At 41.2% G+C, this 25,923-nt stretch overlaps 2 protein-coding genes and 2 non-coding genes across 5 annotated transcripts; 3 read left to right on the top strand and 1 right to left on the bottom strand.

Annotated features, from left to right (window-relative positions):
- The first annotated feature begins 943 nt into the window (after window positions 1–943).
- On the top strand, window positions 944–1,016 carry TRNAV-CAC (transfer RNA valine (anticodon CAC)). The gene has a single exon. It is a non-coding gene; the product is annotated as a tRNA-Val (tRNA).
- A 348-nt stretch (window positions 1,017–1,364) lies between these two features.
- Window positions 1,365–1,437, top strand: TRNAK-CUU (transfer RNA lysine (anticodon CUU)). Its single transcript has one exon. It is a non-coding gene; the product is annotated as a tRNA-Lys (tRNA).
- Window positions 1,438–3,007: 1,570 nt separating this feature from the next.
- LOC106554237 (uncharacterized) lies at window positions 3,008–7,405 on the top strand. Its single transcript, XM_014072863.2, has 2 exons — window positions 3,008–3,136; window positions 5,543–7,405. Exons 1-2 carry the CDS (start codon window positions 3,127–3,129, stop codon window positions 6,679–6,681), a joined length of 1,149 nt encoding a protein of 382 aa, XP_013928338.2. The 5' UTR covers window positions 3,008–3,126; the 3' UTR covers window positions 6,682–7,405.
- A 1,888-nt stretch (window positions 7,406–9,293) lies between these two features.
- Window positions 9,294–19,968, bottom strand: LOC106554235 (zinc finger protein RFP). Of its 2 annotated transcripts, none has more exons than XM_087708628.1 (7): window positions 19,337–19,968; window positions 18,757–18,852; window positions 16,527–16,745; window positions 14,435–14,457; window positions 13,774–13,889; window positions 12,262–12,399; window positions 9,294–10,410 (listed from the first exon to the last, which is right to left on the bottom strand). In XM_087708628.1, exons 1-7 carry the CDS (start codon window positions 19,586–19,588, stop codon window positions 9,887–9,889), a joined length of 1,368 nt encoding a protein of 455 aa, XP_087564754.1. In that variant the 5' UTR covers window positions 19,589–19,968; the 3' UTR covers window positions 9,294–9,886. The 2 variants fall into 2 exon arrangements, with proteins under 2 accessions (XP_087564754.1, XP_087564755.1); XM_087708629.1 differs by having other exon boundaries at window positions 18,757–18,848; window positions 19,337–19,556.
- Between the last annotated feature and the right edge of the window lie 5,955 nt (window positions 19,969–25,923).

Here is a 25,923-nt window from a genome sequence, read left to right on the forward strand (position 1 = left end):
ATTTATTTGTCAGAAGATTGAAAAAGGGGAACAAATGACGCTGGTATATTGCAACCATCATTAATATGAACCACTCGCCAATCATCTGAATTTTGCTCATGTGATGCTGCAACAGTACCTTAGTGTGAAAAACAAGTCATTTTTTTCAGTTCTGTTGTAACTGAACGATCACTAAGCAAATTGTATGTCCAGGACCACTTGTAGGTGCTTTGAAAATTTAACATTTTTGGCAGTTTCAAGAGGAAAAAAGGCATTCGAACTTTATTATTAATTAATTACCATAATTATTCCCCCACCATTATGTATCTTAAGCCCAGTGGATGCCGTCAATTTATGAAAAACTCTTTGTAAATCACTGTTCTACTAATGCTGCCTATTTTAACCTATTTTTTCACATGCATTTTAGACTGGAATGTTACAATATTAATTACTCTACTGCCTTTATTGTATTGGAAATACATCAGTGTCTAATAAAGTCTGTAAATAGAGTAATAAAATAAAATCAAAATGGAACTGAACACTGATCCTATAGAAATAGGCATGCTGCCAGAGAAAAGCAACAGCTTGTTTAAATAGGAGGGAGTAAAACAGACTGCTGTTTTTTGACCCTATGGCTGCTTGAAAACTATGTGGATTCCAGTTCTGAGAGCCCTCTGGGTGAGGTAAAGGGGCAAGCAGCTTTGCTAACTAAGAACCCCTCTATTTTATATAGTATTTGTGGATACCTGTGGATTTTATTGGAGACTTAATAAAGATGATTATAGCCTCCATATTCCATCTTGGCTGGCTGCTTCCCAGAATTGTTTTGCAGGATAGTTTAAAAATATCTATCGATTCGCTCTGCGAACTGACTATAATTACAAAAAAACCACTAAAAATTAGGAACGTCTTAGTTCCAGCACTAAAGTGTTGTAGGTTGTAGGGGAAAGGCACGAAGCAGCGGGTTTCTGTAGTGTAGTGGTTATCACGTTCGCCTCACACGCGAAAGGTCCCCGGTTCGAAACCGGGCAGAAACAGCTACTTTCTTTTCTTTCACTTTTATAATTAAAAAAAACCAATACTTCGGATGTCTATTACTTTAGTGGGAACTCTTTTTTTCCATAATGTCTATAATGATTAATGGTAATTCAGAGGAAAGTGCTCCAATAGTCTTTTGCTGGTTTTATGCTGCATTCTAAACTTCGGAGCAATTTTTCCAAACAAGATAAGATTTACTTGGTCAAGATTCACATCATCTACCGAGACAATAGTAACGTAGTAGTAGTACAAATGGTAAAGTATAGTGTACTAATAGAACGAACTCAGAAATATAGAATTAATACATTTTATGTTAAGTAAAACTTTGGAAAGCAAGGTTTCCAACAGCCCGGCTAGCTCAGTCGGTAGAGCATGAGACTCTTAATCTCAGGGTCGTGGGTTCGAGCCCCACGTTGGGCGCAGTGTTTTTCCTCCCCCTCTCTTAATTTCACTTTTTAGAAGCAAAACACCATAAATGAATACTGTCGTTCTTTATTTTTCCACCCTAGTTCAATCATTTGCAGCTCAAGCAACAACGGTGGGAATTAAAGGAGACGAAGAGTGCATTATTCTTTTCTCTATTTTGGTTTTCTTCACTTTTCCATTCTTCCCTGAGTATTAGACTCTGCTTGGGTACTTAATTTTGCTTCAACGTTTTTCAACAGTTAAAAAAATATATTCTTGTGTAAGCCTCAGGTCTGGAATATAACCCCCAAATGCTCGAAATATGTGCACATGGGACAAGAGCAGATCATGCAACATTACTTCCTGCTTTTCAACGGTAGATACACAACAATCTTATTATATAAACGGCTCACATCAAGTTGAGGTAGAGAGCTGTAGAGTTAATCTTCCTTAAAACTGGACCCTACAGATTTTGGATCTATTCTATTTTCCTAACCAAATAAATCACTTTATCAAGGTATGTTATGTTTGTATATTTTTCCCTTGGATGTCACATTCAAAAGATGAAGAAAATAATCACTGCTAAAAATAATCATTTAGCATAATCATTCACAGCAGATGAACTTTGAAAAGAAAATATTGTGTCTTTATTTTTTTTTGTGCTTTTGTCCTATTTTCTAAAGTAAATTTTTAGGCCTCATAATACTAGAGTTCAGTGCTGAAACTTTTTTTCTTTCACAAGATTCCCTTCAGACGCTGCAAAACCGTGCACCCATATGCAAGTTCACACAGCAATTTATACGTATATACAGTATAAGTCCACCACACTGACACATATCTGCGCACAAACACGTTGGACACATTATGCCAAGACCCAATTTTTCGGAGAAGGTTCTGGTGCCGGAAAATGTGGAAAGAAAGAGGAGGAGGAGATGACCAGCAACAAGGATATTTATGTGATAATGATTGCACTATGTTAGGTTTAGATTGTTATGGAGAAAATCTATCTACCGGTTGCTAGGATTCAGAAAACAACTGAATGGCACACTGTGTGTGTTTGTGTGTGTGTGTGTGTGTGTGTGTGTAAGAGAGAGAGGGAGGGAGAGTGGGAGAGAACGAGGAAAGTAGGGAGAGAGGGGGAAAAGATTAACATTAATAAATATGCTTTTATTTCAATATTCTTTCCCCACAGTTTTCTATTCCTATCTTTTTTTAATCACTGGCATTCCTCGTTTTAAAAGAAGGCAAATTGTTGTTTGCTGAAAAGTTTAGAAAATGGATTTTCTAATTGATTGCAAGGGTGGTTCCCTATAAGGAGGTTTTTTGGGGGGTACATGGGAGATCTGATGAGCCAGTTTTGCAGCGACTTGCTGAGATGGGTCTTTGTCCCCAAGTCCTTCGCTTCACTATCACCACCATCTTCCCACAACAGGATCCCTAACACCCCATCTCTGCAAAGTGCAATATTGTGTGGCTACCCTCCCTTAGTCAGCGGCGAACGCAGAACTACACTACCCAGAAGGCCTTCCCGCGGCATCCCCACTCTCCAGACTACATTTCCCACCATGCTTATCGAGGCCAACACAAAAGGCCGCAAGAATTTGGACGGAAAGTGGCTCTGAAAAGGACATCGGCGCTCCGGCGCTGCGGTTTAGAGCCGCCTCGGGATTGAAAGTCAGCTAAAGCGGCGCGCCTCGCTTGGGCATGGAGCCCGGTAAGTTCCTGCGATGGGGCTAGAGGAAGGCAGGGTGCCTGGACAACTTTCCGGGTGCCTCCCGAGGAATGGGGTGCCCAGAAAGAGATGGTTATATGGAGCATTGCGCTGGCCGTTGCCTTATTGATTGGGGTGAATTACTTCTAGGCTGCGCGGACGAAGACAGGAAAGATTTAAAACCTGGGGAAAAAGTGTGAGACCTAGCCGGGAGAGCCTTTTCTTTGTAACATGTTTGCTCGCTTTTCCATTTTAGGAAAAATAGAACCGGAGTTGGTTTCTTTCCCCTTGCATGAGCGTTTCCAATGAATTTTGGTCCTTTAATTTGGATGAAATCATCCTTTATTTATTAAATTTAGATAGCCGTTTATTTCACATACCTGACTCTCAGCGTCATACAATAACACAAGTAAATAATATAATCATTAAAAATGTAAAACATTTAAAACACAGGTATAATAACTAAGACTGCGGGATTATGGATTTACAGCTGTACAGAGATAGCTGCCTTGAGAGCTCCCTACTTCCCTGGGATACTAAGCCTGTTGAATTTAAGATATTTAAGATATCCTAAATATCTTAAATTTAAGATATTTCCTAAATGTCATTCCAACAGTGATCTGCCAAAGGTGACCTGTGATTCAGTGAAATCCGCATAGGAAGCAGGTTGGGCAATCAATCCTGTATTTTTGATACAATTAGATGGGGATTGAATTTGGAGATGAGAGTGATTTGCTTCCCAGAGATTTCGTGAATCCATTTCCAGCAATATTGCAATGTTTTCATTCCAGAAATAAAGTTCTTGTTGCAATGTGCCATTTTTCTCACTACATTTCAACATCATAGATCATTTTCAAAGTTGTTTGGAGACTTAAAGTGTAGAAACAAGTATGTTTTGTTGTAGATTTTCCAATGTTATCTTGGACTTTTTATGCCAAAATTCATCCCTCTTGAGTGTCAGCAATTTTGCCACTGAATTTTGGCAACATGAACAATTATTGGTGTAGAGAACAGTGGGCTGGCTACCCCCACTATAAACTACATTATTATAGACCCACAGAGATTCATACATGCTGAAAACAAATACATTACATGATATGTAAACTCAATCAAATATTTCTTCTAAACCAAGAGAGGGGTGTTTTTTAAATGCCATACAGTCATACATTCTCACAGATAAATTTAAAGCATTAAATTCCTGCATTGCACTAAGCTTGTGTATTTGGTTGTTTTGGCTTAACACATTGGGAGTACCTAGCAAGGTATAATGTTCTTTCTGTTATCTAACACAATAAGAACAAATAGGCTTGGTAATAACTAAATAAATCAATAATACATGCATGGGCAGAGCCAATCACATACACAAGGTGTAGGTAAGATGCTAGACTAAAAATAGGGGGAAAGGTAAAGGTTTTTCTTGCCCAGTCATGCCTGACTCTATGGAGCAGTAGTCCTCTGTTTCTGTTTCAATGGAGCCTAAATTGTCGAAAGACACTTCCATGGTTATGTGGCTGGCATGATTATATGCCGAGGTGCATGGAACTCTGTTACCTTCCCATTGAAGTTGTACCTATTTATCTACTCGCATTTGCATACTTTCAAACTGCTAGGTGGGCAGGAGCTGGGGCAAGTAATGGGAGCTCACCCCATCGCACGGTGCTCAGGTCTCAAACTTCCAGATGACAAGCCTGACTTCTTAACTGCTAGGCAATCCCCCATTCAAGAATAGGGAAATCCAGATTCTAAACCTCCCTCAAGCATAGAAACCATTTGGGTGAATATAGGCCAGTCACTCTCAGGTCTAAACAGCATCAGGCTCTGCAACACAAACCCTTGTATCATCATGCATTGATGGCTTTGCCATGTGAATTAGGCAAGCAGACCCTGAAATCAAGTAAGACAAATGCTAAATAGAAGAACAATGTATACACGTACTCTTTTTACCATAGTTATATGTCTTAGTCTGTGATTCACTGCATTTCCCTTCCATCCTGTCTAAGAGTTTACATGAATCACTGCCTATCTTCAGAATGGAATTTAGTACATGTACAGTAAATGGCTTTAATTTCCCCTTTGAATGCACAGAACCAGCAGTTCAACCATTGTCTCAACCTTGCAGTTGGGTGCTAAAGGAACTAGAAAAGGAATAGAATACATATGCTGGAGCTAGACTTTGTAACTGCCTTCAGGACGGTGATGTTTCTTTTAACATTTATGATTTTAACAAACATAACACTATCTCCATCAGGAATAAGACGTACAAAGCCTTGAGTGCAGGGAGAGATTTAAATTCCCCTCTTTTTTCACACTGCCTCCCTATCTGCTCCTCTAGGATCAAAATCCCAGATTCATTTTGGCCTCCTTTTGGTGGAGAATAAATGACCGATGGGCAGCTTCTCTTCCTTTTAGCAGGTGAAGCCTGGATCAAGAGAGAAGGTAACAAAGGATCTCTCCAGCCCCTGAGGGATGCCCTGCTGGTTGATGTGGAACAGCCACCAAAAAAACTATCTGAGCAAAGTGAAGATCTCCTGGAATCTAAACCATTGAAAACGCTGAAGAGGGATCTGGGCATGCATCAGAATCCTTTCACAGAGGAGATTTGTTTTGACTATGAGAACAGCCCTCGGAAGATGCACCTAAACGACCGTCCGTTTAAGTGTGACGTGTGCGAGAAAAGCTTCCGCCACAGTTCCAGCCTCTTAACCCACCGAAGGCTGCATACTGGGGAGAAACCATATAAGTGCACCGAGTGCGGGAAGAGCTTCAACACCAGCTCAGCGCTGATCGTGCACCGCCGGACCCACACCGGAGAGAAGTCCTACGTCTGCTCAGACTGTGGGAGGTGTTTCAGCGAAGGCTCGGTGCTCATCAAGCACTGGCGGATCCACACCGGGGAGAAGCCGTACAAATGCGCCATTTGCGGAAGGGGCTTCCGGCAGAGCTCCCAGCTGCGGGCCCACGAGCGGACCCACACAGGGGAAAAACCTTACGAGTGCCAGGACTGTGGGAAATGCTTCAGCACCAGCTCTAATCTCTCGGCCCACCAGCGGACCCACACGGGGGAAAAACCATACATCTGTCCTGAGTGCGATCGACGATTTGGTCACAAGTCGCATCTCATCTCCCACCAGAAGACACACACCGAGAAGCTGCACGCTTGCTCCGACTGCCCAGCAACCTTCCGCATGCTCCACCAGCTCCTGGTCCATCGCAAGTCACACCAGGAAGAGAGGCGATACAAATGCCTCCTGTGTGGAAAGACTTTCAGCTACAGCTCAGCCCTCTTGGCACACCAGAGGATGCACACGGGAGACCGGCCATTCAACTGCCTGGAGTGTGGAAGGAGTTTTGTCCGGAATTCAGACTTGAACAAACACCAGAGGATCCACACAGGGGAGAAGCCCTATGAGTGTCCGGAGTGTGGGAAACGATTTAACCAAAGCTCCCACCTGGTTAGCCACCGGAGAGTTCACATGAAAAGCGTTGCGAAAAATCCTGGCACGGATGTCCCCGCTCCAAGGGGACGACAAATAGTGTCTTCCCGATGAGCTCTTTTGCATCATTTCTTTGTTGAAAGTCTACTCCAGAGGTCTCCAAACTTGGCAACTTTAAGATTTGTGGACTTCAACTCCCAGTTCCCCAGACAGTATGGAGAATTCTGGGAGTTGAAGTCCACAAGTCTTAAAAGTTGCCAAGTTTGGAGACCCCTGGTCTACATTAGGAAGGCTGCAGTATTGTGCTCCTTACAGGAGAGTAAACTCTCATCCCATCCAGTGGGACGTCATTGATTATAGGTAATAAACCTGTAAGACTGTTGTAGGTTTTTACGCCACACACTAACAAAGAAAATTCTGCTCCAAGTGACTTCAAATGATTCATTAAATGACAATAGGTTACATGGCCAGGATATCTTGTGAGATATACATTAGTTGTTGTAATTGGAGCTGTTTCTGTAGAAAAGAGCAAAAACATCTGCAAGACCAAGATACTATTATCTGGCTATTGTTTAGCCCTTCTCTGACTTCTGTTGTCTCATGAAGCATGTTTTTAAGCTTATCATTGCGACAATGAGGGTTTATAAACTTGCGATATTGTTGCTGTTTAATCAGGCTATATTCTTGAGCTGCTACCATGTATGACTAGAGGCATTTATCTCCTTATGAGAATGCAGAGTGCTGATACTGTTTAGGACAACTGGGGCAGAATAGTGTTTCTTTTTTTTTCTCTCCCTCAAGTTGGATTCTCCCCCCCCCCCCCAGTGTTTTTAGATCTGAAGAAGATCCACTGGTTAAAGTTTAAAGACAACACACTTTCCTTGAAGTGGGAAAGAAGAGCTTTAATCGTTTTTTTCGCTGCCAAAGGTACAGAGAAATAATTTGAACTGACACTCATCTATTTTCTATAGGTCACATAGTAATGTACTATCAGCTATCTACTTTCAGAAGAAATAGAACTCCAGCTGGCTTTTAATGACAACATTCCATTAACCACATTCCCCTTGTTTTAATAAAACTTTAAAGCTGAAGAATAGTCTTAAAGGAAAGTTATTGTATTTTTAACCAAATGTATGAATGCCCTGGTTTTTGTTACTCCTTTATTAAACATAGTGGCTGATTAATAACTACTTACTTCTATGAGATGTAGTATCGGTAATTATTACAGACATTGATCAATTATGAATAATTCCCATCATCCAGATAGCTGCACTACACTCTGGATGGCTTATTTAAAAATTGTGGCATCTGAATTTTCATGTATGAAATCTACATATCTCAAAGACCTCCATGGCTTAAGTCATCCATTTTGCCTCTTGAAACTTGTAAACTGTGGAAATACAAGCCAAATGGGTTTAAAATTGTAGTTTTATTGCAGGGTCCTATTTTACTCAAAAGTTCTTGCCATTTAATCTTGAGTACTGGTTGACTTCAATCTTTTTATTAGAGTTCCATAATTATATTTGCTCTATGACGACTGAGAGCTGTTTGGTTTCTTAATGTTGAATTCATTTTGCCAGCAGAAGATTTCACTATATACACTATATGGGCCACTTCCATGACTGCTTCCTGTTCTTGATAAAACAGATCTCTGAAATAACGAGTATATGCTGCAATAAATATATTAGTCTTTAAACTGCAACAGATGTTTAGGCCCAATTAAATATCAATTGATCATAGTTTCAGTTAAATGGTGTTTTTCTTGACAATAGTCAGTCTGGAAAGCCTTTACAATGCAATAAAATAACCATACATACAATGAGAAATGCTATTTTGAATAAATACGTTTATGATTTTACCTCATGGATCAAATTATCTGTTGCAAAATCCAAACCTTACTCTATTGCACTGTATTTTGCACTTAAGCTAGGTCAGCCTTTCTTACTCATTACTTGATATATGAAACCAGTGACAATGCCTCTGAATTTTTATTGGTCTTATAGGAGACTTCCTTTAGAAAGTGATACAAAAATGGTCATTCAAATAATAGTGAATCAACACTGCAAAATTAAACACAAGTAGTTGCTTTGAAGCAATTTGGTGTTATTCACAGTAGTGACATGGATTTTTGTTTTAAAGTAAGTGTGTCTTTGTGCCAGATGAGTCACAAAAAATGTTAAACTTTGCAACCAGAAAACTCCAATCAGATGTATGACAGTACAACCCAAATATATGCATTGTGCAATGGAATAATAGCCTTACATAAATAGATATATGATTGTATTTGCTTGCATGATTCATTTTTAAACTTTACATGTTATTTCCAACTCAGTGTGGAGATAACTTCACTAAGAAACGGTGGAAAAAAACACAGCAAATTATGTTGTAAATTGAGATGCAACTTACTTCACACAGAAATCTTGGCACTGGAATAGATATAGGAAGCCTTTACAGCAGAAGAAAATGAGTGGAGGGGGAAGGGTGTAGGAGTTTCAAGATACAAAGCTCTTCTGCCCCCAATGCAGGAGGAGAGGGAGATGGGAATATAAATGATCTACAATGCCCCAGAAATTTCTCTGTTGAAGGCTTTGACTTCAGATTTGCCAAAAAGACAAGTAGCCCCAGGTCTGATTCTAAATTCTTAATTAAAAGTGCCACCTCACAATTTTTCCATAGCAATAGCAGTTAGACTTATATACCGCTTCATAGGGCTTTCAGCCCTAAGCGGTTTACAGAGTCAGCATATCGCCCCCAACAACAATCCGGGTCCTCATTTCACCCACCTCGGAAGGATGGAAGGCTGAGTCAACCTTGAGCCGGTTAGATTAGAACCGCCGAACTGCAGATGACAGTCAGCTGAAGTGGCCTGCAGTACTGCACCCTAACCACTGCGCCACCTCGGCTCCTCGGTCCTCAGCCATGAGGACTAGAAACATGTTTTATATTTTGACTAGGTATCCACTCCAGTACATTTATTTTATTTTGAACTCTGCTACAGAAGTGGCATGGGAGAACAACTCTCCTGGGAGATAAGTGTCCAACTATGTAAGCATTTTAAAATCGCCATTCCCCGCCCCCCCCTTCCATCAGAGCTGGTTAAAAGCCATTTTATACCATCGCAATTCCTTCCATTAAAATATATCCCTGAGTGGTGCTTTCAGTGACCTTTAATGCCTCACTAAAAATTCGAAAAAACAATCATTTCTCTGCTGACATAGTTAACCTATGTAGTTCCGAAGCAATTGTCACATCGCTGCTTTACGTCCAATATTACACAAGGCTGCTCAAATTGCTGAAATCCCAAATGCCTGGAATAATCTCAGGGGCACAAGGTGAGCTGGGATCCAGACGCCACCCAGAACCAAGGGTGAATCCTCTCTCGCTTGAACGAGGTAGGCGGAAAAGTAAAAATGGGAGCATCCAGCTCTGCATCGAAAAAGGCCACCCACCCTCCCTCATAATCCAGATGTACTCTGATCCTCTTGGGCTTCCTGAGCAGAAACAGGGTAGTCCAGCGGGAGGTCAGCGCTTGCAGCTGGCCCCAGCACTGCTGTACTGCCCAAATGCCTTGCTGTGGGCTGAGGCTGAGGCTCCCCTTCCTCCTCACAGACTCCCGGGCGATGCCAATGGCCCAGTTCTGCCCCTGCTCGACGTTCACCACCCAGGAGTGCTTCCCAGAGCAGAAGCTTTCACAGCCCAGCACAAAGAACTCGGCATCAAACCTCTCAGGATTGTCCGGCAAGGTCTGCCTGTGATCCAGGCGCGTGACTGTCTTCTGATCCGATCCGAGGAGGAGATGGGGATTGGCCGTACGTGGATCTAGGGTCACGCTGACTGGGGAGACTGAGAGAAACAGAAAAAGACTAATGGTTCATGCTGTCTTCTCGGCCCCCAACCTGCCTTCTCAATTATCCAATTAAATCCAAACCGCTGTTTCCTGCCAGGAAAGCGATACAAATGCTCACACGCAACAGCGAGTGTTCATTTGCCCAACAGCTTAGCTTCAGCGTCAACCGCACAATCTCGACATGCGTTGGTTATTTTGGAGATCACCTATTGACCTCTGCACCTTTGAATCTTTCTCTCCATCATCTCTTAAGCAGGGTGAGACTCCTGCGAACACTTATGCAAGTTGCATAACATACGTGGCGGGTCTATGCATAATTATTTATTTATTTATTTATTTGCTTATTTTGTCATGTTTATGTAGTGTATATTGGAGGTGGAGACCCTTTTGAGAGCTGTGTGCAATGAAATTTCATTTTAAAGGTATACTGATTAGTGTACATTTAAAGTGACAATAAAGTTATTCTATTCCATTCCATTATTTCTATTATGTGAAAAATAAACCATGTGATTTTTAAAGATTTTGTTTATCCCGCCTTTATTATTTTTATAAACATAGTCCTTGACTTATAACTGTAATTGAGCCTGCAATTTCAGCTGTAAAGTGGGTCATATCATGTGACCGCACTCAATTTTACAATTTTTGCATGGTTATTGAACAAACACCGCAGTTGTTAAGCAAATGCCATAGTCATTAAATGAGCCGATTTTTCGCTATGGGCCATTTTAGTTGGATACTGGAAGCAAATGCCGGTTAAAACATCATAAATAACAATCGCAGGACTGCAAATGGCCATAGATCAGAGCCAGTTGCTGAGTGTCCAAAATATGGTGATGTGATTTGTAAGGACAGATGTCAGAACTTTGAATCAGGGTTGCAACTCCTCTTTTCAGGACCGGTTTAACTTCAAATGGTCACTAACCGACCCGTTGCAAGTCGAGGACTATCTGTAATTCAGGGCGGTAAATATACCTAATACTTCTTCTTCCTCTTACCTCACCACCACTGTGTGAGGTGAGTTGAGCTGAGAGAGTGAGAGACCCAAGGTTAACCAGGTGGCTTTGTGTCTAAGGCAGGACTAGAACTCACAGTCTCCCTGTTTTTAGCCTGGTGCCTTAACCCCTTGACTAACCATCTATAGTAGTGATGACGAACCTACGGCCCGCGTGCCAGAGGTGGCACACAGAGCCCTCTCTGTGGGCATGAGCACCATTGCCAACTGGTCTTCGTGGGTGCTGGAGCACTAGAAAATGGCCTGGAAAACAGCCAACAGGCTGTCTTCTGGGCTGTTTTTCAGCTGGTTTTTGGGCAGTTTTTTGAGCCATTTGTGGCCCTGAAATATGGCCCCAAATGTCCTGAAAAATGGCTCAAAAACAGCCTGAAAATGTCCTGAAAAATGGCCCAAAACCACACCTTTTGTCAGGCCCTTTCTAGGCTGTTTTGGGACTGTTTTTCGAGCCAAAATGGGTCCAACAAATGACTCAAAAATGGCCTCAAAACAGCTTAAAAATGGCCAAAAAATAGGTAGATGCACACTGGCCAGCTGGTCTTTGGGTTTTCGGTGCTCTGGCATGCACACATGCACGCGCATGCACACATGCACGCGCATGCACATGCATGCACGCGCATGTGCATGCACGTGCATGCACACACATTCTGGTTTGGTCTCTCGGTGCTGAAAAAGTTCTCCGTCACTGATCTATAGATTAGCCATCTATACCTCTACAATATGAAGATTCTCCAAAACTTAGAAGCAGCAAACTTTTAATCCTACCCAAGTTGCAAGTTCCAAAGGTATTGTATGCAAGAGTGAAAAAAAAAAACAAATTAAGAAAAGGCAGCCTCACCTTTCTTGTCTGCTCTCACGACATCATTATACAATCGTGGCCAGAAGATTTGGGGCTGATCAGGCTGAGCAGTCTGACTCAGGAGGACAGCATTAAGCCCTCTGGTCTTGCTTTTCAACAATTCGTCCATCAGTGATTCTAGGCAAGAAAGAAGAATGAAGATTTGGTCCTTCTATCAAGAACACACTGGAGAATTTGTGTGTGTGCGTGCACACACACACACACACACAAACACCTGTTTATCCTTTTATCCTTCCTTCCTTCCTTCCTTCCTTCCTTCCTTCCTTCCTTCCTTCCTTCTTTACTTACTTACTTACTTACTTACTTACTTACTTACTTACTTACTTCCCAGTGGGAAGAGTTTAAAAATTTAAATAGAGGCCTAGGATCTATAAAAGAAAGAATCTAAAAATTAGAAAGATTCAGAGAATTTCTGCTCAAAAAATTGCCACATTCAGAAGATATTGCTAGCTGCTTCAGCAATAGAATTAAGAATCAAATGTGACATCAGGGGCTCTGAGCATGTCTTTAAAACTGCCTTGTTTAAAGGTAACATAATCCCACACATAATCCCATGCTCCAGATCTGAGGATACCTATGATTCCCAGCATTCCCTATCACTGGCCACACTGGGTAATGCTGCTAGGAAGTTTAATTCAGCAACATCTGGATGGCTTTAATTTTTTTCTCTCTCTGCTCCAGAAAAGGAAAATTGAAAATTGAAATTTGTTTGCACAATGTCTTGCCACATGCTTGCCACAAGATCATTAGTAAGAAGTGTATAATCTCTTGTTTCCTGAGGTGTAACAGGACCCATAGATCATCCTCAAGGAGATGTCTGCCTTGGACCCACTCCTCTTTTAGAATTTCAATTTTTCTTGTAAGTGCTGTTCCAATCATCTTTTTCAAGTGGTTGTTTCTCAGGTTGAGCAAAATATTTTTCTTGGATATGTTCAAAAAAGTAGCAAAACGTTTTTTCTTCAGCTAAGAATGATACTGAAATGCTTAAAATGGCATTTTCACAGTCAAAACAGCAGATCCATTCATTAAAATGGACCTTTTGGAAAACGTCTTGGGTAATGGCAAGTCAATATCAGGAGTTGCCATTTAAATTTCCCATAATACCCTCAACCAATGTTTCTCAGCCATGCAAACTTTAAGAACTGTAGCCTTCAACTCTCAGAATTTCCCAACCATCATGTTGGCTGGGAGCTGAAGTCCACACACCTTAAAGTTGCCAAGGTTGAGAAACACTGCCCTCAACATTACCATAATACTTCCGGACAATGTGAGATGGACATTTCAATGTAAATACTTCTGCCATTCCTCCATAACTTCTTTCGGTATTCATGAAAATAGAAATTCTCATCAAATCTAGAGTAAGTCCTCAGAATTAATCTATTCCTTCTTTCTACCCTCTCTACTTTTTCCCCATTTGGAAGAGATCATTTCACAGGAACAAGGTTTACCCTACAATTACAGAAACGTGTATTTCTTATGTAGCTTCTGTACCTCTAAATTTCTTGAAGTTTTCCATTAATAGATCACTTTGCTGAGAGATGGCTCTGAGATCTTTTTCCAGGTTAACAGGTTTCTCATGGAAGCAAAGGAGCTCACCCTTTTTACACCTAGGAGATCAGAGAAGTACCAAACTATTTTAGTTCTGTGGCTTCCCCTGTTGTTTGACTGCTTCCAAGCATCTGGTAAGAGAAAAATCAGAAGCACAGCCAGACTGTCTCCAGATTAATTTCCAATACATACACACTGTATTTTTCGGAGTATAAGACGCACCTTTTTCCCTCAAAAGAGGCTGAAAATCTGGGTGCATCTTATACACTGAATACAGCATTTTTTACTCCTGAAACCCTGCTCCCTTCACCAAAATAGTCCTGCATAGCTTTTAGGAGGCTTTCAGAGGGCTCCTGGGGGCTGGGGAAGGCAGACATCCCCCTCCAGCCCCCAGGAGCACTCTATAAGACTCCTAAAGGCTATTTGTGCCCTTTTTTTGGAAAAAAAAACAGGCCTGTTTTTGGGGGGCTTGCAGAGTGCAAAAACTTTTTTAAAAATTTGCCTTTTCAAAACCTTTGTGCATCTTATACTCCGAAAAATATGGTATATTTTTCTGTAACCACTTAAATTCATTATTAGCCCCAAAAGATTATAAATCACATACCTGCTTAAAGTTTCCTTGAGATTCTAGAGAAACCAGAGACATTTGAGTTACTTTGTGAAGAGGAAAACAATTATCAGAGAACAACTTTGTTCAGGAGGATTTTACAATTTAAGAAAAAAGAAAAATAGCATATAACTAAGGGACCTAAAGGAGATAAACTAAAACAAGAAGTGGTTACTAAAAGCAAATAATAACAACAACAACAATAATAATAATAATAATAATAATAACCACAACAACAACAACAACAACAACAACAACAACAACAACAACAACGATAACTCCGCCGTTGCCGGTCCCAAGCCCGGATGAGAAAGGAGGAGGGTTGGGGTCAGGTTGGCATCTGGTCCCGTAAAAAAAAAACGCCAACCCATACAATATGGTGAAAAAAACAAATAAGAATTCCATACCGCATTGGTCGTCGCGCAGGTTAACAAGGGCCGCGACGGATGTTGGGGTCCCTGGACATCCGTTGACAAGTGGGTTACAAGTGGACCAGCCAACAAAACAACAAAAATATAGTGCAGATGAAAATCGTGCCATAATGGCCTGTTATTACAACTCAGAGCCAGAAAAAAGAGGCTATTGATAGACTATATCTGCCCCGAAAATCAGGTGGCAGAGGATTATTACAAGTGAAGCAAACAGTTGAAGAAGAAAAACATGCACTGGCTGATTATTTAAAAGAAAGTCAAGAACATCTATTAATCGAAGTAAAGAACAAAAATCTACTGAAGGCCCAACAGACGAAACAAGAATACAGAAAAGATGTGATAAAATCAAGAATGAAGAGTTGGCAGAACAAAGCACTGCATGGCCAATTTCTGGAAAAAATAAAAGATAAAGTGGACAGTGAACAAACTTGGTTATGGTTAACAACAGGTACATTAAAGAAAGAAACAGAGTCACTAATCCTGGCTGTGCAAGAACAAGCTATCCGCACAAATGCCATTAAGGCCAAAATCGAAAAATCCTCTGATGATGCCAAATGCAGACTTTGCAAAGAAGCTGATGAAACTGTTGATCACATAATCAGCTGCTGTAAAAAAATCGCACAGACTGATTATAAATTGCGGCACAATTCAGTAGCGCAAATGATCCATTGGAATTTGTGCAAAAATTTTAATATTAAAACAGCAACAAACTGGTGGGAACATCAGCCTGAAAAAGTCACCGAAAATCAGATGGTCAAGATCTTGTGGGATTTCCGTATACAAACGGACAAAATACTGGCGCATAATACACCAGACATCACACTGGTTGAGAAAAACAAGGTTACAATCATAGATATTGCAATACCAGGTGATAGCAGGGTCGCCGAGAAGGAACATGAAAAAATCGCAAAATACCAGGGCTTAAAAATCGAAATTCAATGACTATGGCACAAACCAGCAGTGGTAATTCCAGTGGTAATTGGCACACTGGGTGCTATTCCAAAAGCACTGGAATTACATTTAAAACAGTTAAAAATTGACAAAATCACCATCAGTCAAATGCAAAAAGCCGCACTGCTTGGATCTGCACGCATATTACGAAAATACGTTACGACGTCCTAGGCCCCTGGGTGGGGCCCGACTAGTAACCAATGCCAAATCCGATGAAACAACTGGCCGCTGTGATACAACTGTATAATAATAATAATTGTCAGTGCACATCATATGTACAATGAGATTGGTTGCGCTCCCTCAGTCCAGCTCACCAACACAATACAACTCACAGTGAAGACAAAAAGAAAAAGAAATATCCCTAGCCCAATAAACCATATTAACAAACACCCAGTGTTTGTTAATTCCTCCGGAAATGCTTAGAAATATTCCACTGAGTAGAAAGAGGTTTGGTTCAAAGTTCTATATCCCTGCATTTATTTTGTAAAGAAAGAACATCTGTCAGTGGGATTCTGAGAAAATCCAGTGTCACAAGATTCTTACTGAATTTACAACTGAATTCACAACGCAGATTATCATCTTTGTTTTGCCACCTAAGCATCTTTGCAAAGATGATAATCTGTGTTGTGAATTTGCAAAGATGCTTAGCTTCAGGGAGAAACAGCCCCAGCAATTTATGTTTAAAAAAGCAACAACCCTACATCCACCTGCAAAAATTCACCCGCAGGCCTCTGACAGTGCTTCTCCAGGTCACAGATCAGGTCACTGAGAAGCGAAATGTTGTTTGAAAGTCTGGTGCTACTTTCATCCTCTTGCTTCTCCAGGTCACTCAACCGAGTCAAGAGGCCACATTCCTGCTCTTCTAGAAACGAGTGGAGTTCCTGGAAGGCCTGCACAATCTTTCTTCTCTGTGCTTTGATGTCTTCCTGCAGTCGACAGAGAAAGAAAATAAAAAGTCAATAAGACTAAGGTTGTTTCTATATAATTAACCATATACTTCAGCACCAGCATTTTATGTAAAGGAACATTGCCACCATATCACAATATTGCTGTTATTAATTAATACTACATTGGTCAATATATTGCTAGTGCCTATCATTACAGATACCCCTCGGCTTACAACCTTAAGTGAGCCCAGAATTAGGTTGCAAAACTTTTTGGTCATTGAGGCACCCTTGTGACCAAAAGTAATTTTCCAGCCTTTTTCACGATAGTTGTTAAGTGAAGCCATGGCTCTTGAGCGAATTCATTCATTTGAATTAGTGTTTTTTGCCAGAGATCAGCAAAAGGCATTACAAATCACCGTTGTGTTACTGCAGAATTTCTCTGACTGGTCGTAATGCTGACCTGCCAAACAAGCAGTCGATGAATGATGAACACAGGGTGGAAGGGCATTTACAATGGCCAGGGTACTTTACTCATTTACTCATTTTATTGAGATTTATAGGCCGCCCTTCTCCCTGAGGGGACTCAGGGCGGCTTACAATCACAAGGGGAGGGGGTGCAGTACCAGGAGACAAACAATAGTGAACAAAATAAAATGGTTAAACCACAACATGCATTCAACAGTCAACACTTGGGCGGGTAAATTGGAAACCTATCCCCAGGCCTGCTGGGAGAGCCAGGTCTTGAGGGCTGTGCGGAAGGTCTGGATGGTGGTGAGGGTACGAATTTCAACGGGGAGCTCGTTCCACAGGGTCGGGGCTGCAACAGAAAAGGCTCTCCTCCGTGTAGTCGCCAGTCGACATTGACTGGCGGATGGGATTCGGAGGAGGCCCAGCCTGTGGGATCAAATCGGTCAGAGGGAGGTGATCGGCAGAAGGCGGTCTCTCAAATATCCAGATCCACTACCATGGAGTGCTTTACAAGCCATAAAGCACCTGTCCCATGGCTGTTAAAAAGTCAAGTGGTTGTAAAATGACTGGTTGTTAAACAAGGAGTACCTTTATGTGCCTGAATGCACATTTGGGGGGGGGGGATGATTAAGCAGATTTCTGTTCTCCTCCCCCTGGAGAGACACATACACAAAGCAATTATATTGAATTGGAAAGACAAATCACCCCTTGGGTAGACTGTGATACCAGGACTACAGGACTCAGGGTCAAGTTCCTACAGATTTACAAAACTCATTTGGGTGAATCAGTCACTAGAGCCTCACCTCCTTCACAGGATGAAAACTCAAGCAAACCACCTTTCCTAATGGAAAGACAAGATATAAAGTGGGGGGGGGAGACAAAGTTTCCCTGTCCAGTGCTATCCAACTCTGCACTGCTGATCTCTGTTTCTTGGCTGAGGGAGCCAGCATTGTCTGAAGATATTTTCTGTGGTTGTGTGATACACCAAAGGTTCACCGAATGCTGTTATCTTCCCACCAAAATGGTAACTCTTTATCTACTCACATTCACATGTTTTCAAACTGCTAGGTGGGCAGGAGCTGGGGAAAGGAATGGGAGCTCACCTAGTTGCAGCACTTGGGTCTTGAACCTGGGCTGTCAGCTGTCCAGCTGTCAAACTCAGTGTCTTTAACTGCTAATCCATGATGCCCCAAATGCAAAATAAAATAAAACAAATAAAACAAAGGAAAACAAATAAAACAAAATAAATAAATAAATAAATAAATAAAATAAACAAAATTATATATATATATATATATATATATATATATATATATATATATATATATATATATATATATATATATATATATATATATATATATATATATAAATAAAATAAAATAAAATAAAATAAAATAAAGGCAACTATAGGCTATAAACCTGCATTCTGTATTTAGTGGACAAAAATTGCTCATGACTATTTTTCAGACACTCAAATCTACTTTATTTTATGAAATATGCAACAAAGTGGGGGGATGTATTTCAGTGAAGAGAAACTGCTATAGTTTTCCTTAGTACTGTATATGAACAAGTTACCTACCAAATATGCAGCCGTTTGCTTCTCCTGAGTCTGCTTTGATCCTTCAATGGCCTTTCTCCCCAGCTTCAGATTCTGTAGCTTGATCTGGATCTCTTTCTGAACAAACAAAATCTGTCAAGATTATTCCTCAACAATTATTGAAATGCTAAATCACTTGGGAAGCTGATTCTATTGGGGGACTGAAGGAACCAATTCTAGAGCACCAATTCTTAAGGGCATCAGTCTAAGTTTCCAAGGAGGGGGGAGCTAGAATAATTAAACTGGGTTTGCACAGTACCCTAGGCATAATCTGGCATACAGTCAGTCCTGGGGAATCCAGCTGCTGCCTTCCCCATCACATTAAATCCTAATGGGGTGGTTGGGTTGCACAGCACATATTTACTGCAATAGTGTTGTTCAAATGGCTTTAGAATTAAGAATATTGTGCAATGTCAGTTTTTTTTAGAGGTATTCAATCAACGCACAAGTTCAGGAGGAGGGCTCTCAAGGTGCCGGCAAGCAGGGCAGAAGTCCACCGCCTCAAACAGGGAAGAGTGACAGCAACCGCCTCCCCTACGCCAGCTAAAAGTAAATTCGTTACCCTGTAATCTTGAGCTGCCTCCTCGGCGGGAAGTACCAGGTGGGCTCGGTGCTTCTTGGATTTGTCGCATACCAAGCAGATGAGGTCGCGGTCCTCCCAGCAGAAAACCGTGAGGGGCTCGCGATGTTTCTCACAGAGGGCTTCTCCCCACAACCCTTCGACGGCTTGCAGATGCAGCCCTTCCGACGCCCTCGACTCGGAGGTTCGTTTTTCAGGGCTGTTCTGAGACCCGGGTCTCCCCAGATCCCCCATGGTCTGGACGAGCAAAACCTAGGCAGGGACCTCCACCTCTCCAGCCAGCTCCTCTGCAACACTCCGGAGGGCGAAAACGGTGCAAGGCGGGGGTCGGAGAGGAGCGTTTCGCTTTCAAACGCCCCAAATTTCCTAGATAACTTTCATTTTCTTCCAACCAACGTGGCCGATGGGAGGAGTCGTGTTCCCGAGTCTCTCGCGTCTGATTGGTGGAAGGGGCCCTCTGGCGTGTGTGAACGGCACGGGAAGCGTGTGCCAAATGTTAGCCCCGGTCTCTATTTGAACGCTGTTAAGAGAGGCGGTGCGCGGTGGGCAACTTGAAAAAGCCTAGCGGGGATTTTCTGCCGACTGAAGTCGCAATTTAGACTTAGAATAACAATTAGAATAATTGTCACTTTGAATGTACGCTAATCCGCATACATTAAAACGAAATGATGTTGCATACAGCTCTCAAAGGGTCATCACCTTCAGTATAAACTACGTAAACATGACAAGATGGGTAGAGATAGATAGATAGACGACAGACAGATTGTTGTTAATTGCGAAGTCGTGTCCAACCCATCGGGGCCCTATGGACAACGTTCCTCCAGGCTTCCTGTGCTCTACCATCCCCTGGAGTCCATTTAAGCTCATACTGACTGCTTCGGTGACTCCATCAAGCCACCTCATTCTCTGTCCTCCCCTCCTTCTTTTGCCCTCAGTCATTCCCAGTATTAGGCTCTTCTTCAGTGAGTCCTTCCTTCTCATTAGGTGGTCGAAGTAATTGAATTTCATCTTCAGGATCTGGTCTTCTAAAGAGCAGTCAAGGTTGATCTCCTCTAGGACTGACCAGTTGGATGGCCTTGCAGTCCAAGGACTCACAGGAGATTTCTCCAACACCATAGTTCAAAGGCCTCAATTCTTTGGCACTCAGCCTTCCTTATAGTCCAAATTTCACAGCCGTACATTGCAACTGGGAAAACCATAGCCTTGACTATACACACTTTTGTTGGCAGGGTGATGTCTCTGCTTATTAGTATGCTGTCCAGATTTGCCATAGCTTTCCTCCCCAGGAGCAAACGTCTTTTAATTTCTTGGCTGCAGTCCCCCATCTGCATCTTGGAAGCCAGGAAAATAAAATCTGTCACTACCTCCATTTCTTCCGCATCTATTTGCCAGATGCCATGATCTTAGTTTTTTTTAATGTTGAGTTTCAAGCCAACTCAGGATAGATAGATAGATAGATAGATAGATAGATAGATAGATAGATAGATAGATAGATAGATAGATAGATAGATACCTATCTACCTACATACATAGAAAAATTATGCACATACCCATATATATTTGCAGAGGTCTTAAATGTAGAGGATTAGTTGTAAAGTTATTTTTTTCATCACCATCACCAAAGGTTGCTAAATAAGGCAGTCACTAAACAAGGGCTACTTGCACTAAACAATGCAACTTTGGCAGAAACTGTCTCTACGTGGATTGATTAGAGTCATTCTGACAGTGAGATGGGCAGCAGATGAATTTAATAAATAAAAAGGATTTTTGAAACTTTCCTGGCAGGGGAGACAAAACTTGGTCATTCCACTGTCTCAGAAGACTTGTTTTCATGTTTCTTTCTGTGAGAGAACCCATAAATCTTTTTTCTGCCTGGATGTGTCACTTTCTTCCATGCTCTGGTGTTCCTTAGAAAGGCGTCTTCAGGGCATGCTTGAAAAAATTAAGTCCCTGCAGGCTCTGAGAAGGAAGTTGAACTTATTCCAAACACACACATTTTGTGGCAAGAAGGAAGTCAAGCTTGTAATTTGAGTTATTTATTTTATTTATTTATTAAGTAGATTTATAGGCCGCCCAATCCCGGAGTTAAGCCCAGAAATGTAGCCCAGATGCCTTGTGGGCGTGGTGCTGCAGGAGGGCTAACTTTGCTGAAAGCAGAATGACAAACCAACTTCCTGATTATTATTTTTAAATCATCAGTGGGTCCTTTGCTTTGGGGCAGTGATCTTGATAGAGGATGTTTTGTATTTTTGCCTTTTCACCAGTACTTTTATTGTACAAAGTAATATGGAAAGGTGGTGGTAGAAGAAGAAAAAAACAGGAGGGAACAAAATGCTTTGTAATTTAGACTTAACCCCAAATTTATGTAGACTTGAATTGGTGCCACATCATATGCTACAGCCCAGGGGTGTCAAACTGGTGGGATGCGGGTTGGATGCGTTACACGCAGGCCACGCCCACCCCAGCTCCGCAAATGGGAAAACATCACAAAACGTCATGTGACAGCACCGTGATGCGGCGAGTTTGACACCCGTGCTATAGCTTATAGACCTATGACGTCCCTTAGAGGATCCTTTTTAACTGCTCAGAATTGGGACTGCCACAACTGAAGGAAGACTTTGCATTTAATGGCATTTGAAGGAATATATAAAATCCCAGTTTAGCTAACCTTTTGTAATTCAAGACAGATAACATTGGCTTAATATAGTTAAAACTGAGATATAAGTTTATGTCAAGGGCATTACTATTCAGGAACAGTAAACAGATTCCTACTTAAGTGCTTCTAAGCAGGAACGTGGAAGTAGAAATGCAATTTTTTAACTCCTACATAGTAATGGCAATCAATGTCTAAGAATACACACACACACACACACACACACACCAGTACCTATCCCACAAGATGATATATCAGGAGGCCAGGAAGAACTGCAAGGTTTGCTAAAGCATAAAGAGTTTAAGATAAATTATCCTGAACAGCAGCCAAATGAGGTCTAAATGCATTCAGTGAATATGGATGTTAAGAGAAGAAAAATGTCAGAGCAGATGCCTTAAGGAATCAAATGCAAAAGCAGATGTAACTTGTGTATTATTATCAGTGCAACAAGGTAACATTGGGTTTGATTTCTGGTTTTCTCTACAAAAATACTGCAATGCCTTTTAACACAATTTCTGAATTATCCAGTCTAGGAATTTCTTGCTTTCTTCCCTAACAAAGTTCTTGATGCAAAGCTATAAGATGAACTGATTTGGTACACCCAGAATCTCCCTGCTTTATTTATACTCCATCTGGCATGGGAAGAGTGTGTGTGTGTGCGTGCATGTGCATGTGCACACGTGCGCGCCCGCACACACACACACATATTGGGAAGAGTGTGTGTGTGTGCGTGCATGTGCATGTGCACACGTGCGCGCCCGCACACACACACACATATATATATTAGAATAGAATATGTGCCTCGTCACAAGAGACCATCCAGACAGAAACCCAATAAATTTATCAGCACAAATATAACAAATGTAACAAAAAGGCAACAGTAAAAAATATTGGGTTTCTGTCTGGATGGTCTCTTGTGACGAGCCGAAGGCAGAGAATGGAAGTGTGACCTTCCTCCCATATTTGGGCATACCAGGGGTTGTGACTTTAAATATATACCTTTCACCCTGGCCTGGCTGATAAGGAGTCAAGCTCTGTAGCTCAATGGTTAACACATCCTAAGAGGCAATAGAGCACAGGTTCGATTCCCAGCAAGGGTATGGCTAGCTGATGAGAGCTAAATAGCTTGAAATAGATCTATACTAGTCTCCCTTTTTTTATTTATCAGCACAAATATAAGCACAAATATAACACACACACACACACGCACGCACACACGCACACACGCACACACGCACACACGCACACACGCACACACGCACACACGCACACACGCACACACACGTTTTTTTATTTGTGCTGATAAATAAATAAAGGGAGACTAGTATAGATCTATTTCAAGCTATTTAGCTCTCATTAGCTAGCCATACCCTTACTGGGATTTGAACCTGGGCTATATTGCACACTAGGCATACTAGGCAGAGATCTTAGCCATTAGGCCACAGGCTCTTATCCGTTTATCAGCGAAGCCAGGGTGAAAGGTATCTATTAGATTTTTTACAACCCCTGGTAAGCCCCAATTATGGGAGGAAGCTAACTGCTTCCATCAACCCCTTTATTTATTTATCAGCACAAATAAAAAAACACAAATATAACAAAGGCAACAGTAAAAATATTGGGTTTCTGTCGTGATGGACTCTTGTGACGAGCCGAAGGACAGATGATGGAAGCAGTTAGCTTCCTCCCATAATTGGGGCTTACCAGGGGTTGTAAAAATATGCATGAGCTGCTCATGTTGTATTCGGGTCTTTTCCCATCTTACCTACACCTGTGAAAATCTACGAAAACATTATATATATACAGTATGTGTGTATGTATGTATATGTATATATGTATGTATTTGTATGTATGTGTGTATATATACATACATACATACAAACACACATATACACACATACACATACATATATATAAATAATAAAATAAAATAAAATTTGCTAAGTACAGTTAGTCCTCAATTTACAACCATTTTCTTAGTGACAGTTCAAAATTACAACAGCACTGAAACAAGTGACTTACAACTGTTGAAGCATTCCCATAGTCACATAATTAAAATTCTGGCACTTGGCCAGCATACTTACAATGACTGGAAGGTCACAGGGTCCTGTGGTTACCATTTGCAACCCTCCCAGCCAGCTTCTGAAAAACAAAGTCAATGGAAGAAACTGGATTTGCTTAAATGACTTCATGATTCACCTAACAACTTCAGTGATTTGTTTAACAACCGTGGGGAGGGGGGGTGTCACAAAATTGGGCTTTGTAACTGAAATTCTGGTCCCATTTGTCATTGTGAAGTAGAGCTGACTTTAAAATGTTCACCAGCATAAAATATGCGGGTCTCCATCAACCTTGTTGGGTAGGGACGGCCTGTCAAAAAGTTAAGAGGACCATCCTGGTAGCACAGCATACCTTTTTTCTCAAACACAACATACACACCCCGCCAAGATATTGCTGCTGCCCTCACTGGTGATCCCTTAGATCCCTGTCTTACCAAGACCTGATGCTGGGAATGGTGCTATCCTTCCTTCTAGAGCAGCCATTCCCAACCATTTTTGACACCAAGGATTGATTTCATGGAAGGCAGTCTTTCCACAGACTGGGGGGACAGTGGCAGGGGAGAAATTTGACTGGTTCTATCTGGTTCGGGTGAACCGGTAGTGGTGGTGGTGGGAGGTTCCACCCACCCACCCGGACGTCATCACATCCCATTTTTGATGGTCTGCATGTGTGGGAGGTCCTGCGAATACTTGGAGGTGGCCCATGTGCTCACATTTGCGAACCGATAGCGAAGGTAATGTGATTTTACCCCTGGATGTCTCTCTCTCTCTCTCTCTCTCTGTATTTTGCTCTTTAACTAGATCTCTGAGGCCTCCTGATATATTATCCTGCGGGACATGTACTGTTATTTTAGTTTGTGTGTGTGTGTGTCTATATATATAAATATTGGGTTTCTGTCTGATGGTCTCTTGTGACGAGCCTACTTGGGCATACCAGGGGTTGTGACTTTAAGTATATATATACACTTAAAGTCACAACCCCTGGTATGCCCAAGTAGGCTCGTCACAAGAGACCATCAGACAGAAACCCTATATTTTTTACTGTTGCCTTTTTGTTACATTTGTTATATTTATGCTGATAAATAAAGGGAGACTAGTATAGATCTATTTCAAGCTATTTAGCTCTCATCAGCTAGCCATACCCATGTTTGGGAATCGAACCTAAATAGCTTGAAATAGATCTGTACTAGTCTCCCTTTATTTATTTATTAGCATAAATATAACATATATATATATATATATATATATATATATATATATATATATATATATATATATATATATATATATATATATATATATATATATATATATATATATATATATATATATATATATATATATATATATATATATATATAGTCTTAAACATAGATTGCCATTACTCCTATGGTATGTAGGAGTTAAGAATTCCATGTTCATGCTTTTTTTTTAGAGAAACTCTCAAACAGGAATTTGTTTACTGTTCCTGAAGAGTAATGCCCTTGATGTAAATTCCTCACTTGCATAGCTTGGTTCCTAACAGGCTATGGACCAATACAATTCCTCAGCTCAGGGCTCAGGGACCTCTGCCCTGGAGAACATTGCATATCAAAGGCAGGTAGGTTCCCATGACATTTCTCACCTTCACCAACCCAACTCAGCAGCTAGCAGGAAAACACCCGTCAATCACTTTTCTTAATGTAAGCTGACTTAGGACAGCAAGTGAGTTTTAACAATTACTGAATTTAGTCCAAACACATTGTTTGGCTTTGCATGGCTACATTAAAGAGAACTATCAGGAATATCAACTGATCACTGGGCTTTTTTGAGATCATCTGATAAATAGGACATGAACAAATTAGACAAATTCTCATAAA

The sequence above is a fragment of the Thamnophis sirtalis genome, unplaced genomic scaffold (genome assembly GCF_051295495.1).
Source record: "Thamnophis sirtalis isolate CommonGarterSnake01/CBP01778 unplaced genomic scaffold, rThaSir2_p1.2 scaffold_3, whole genome shotgun sequence".
NCBI lineage: Eukaryota > Metazoa > Chordata > Lepidosauria > Squamata > Natricidae > Thamnophis > Thamnophis sirtalis.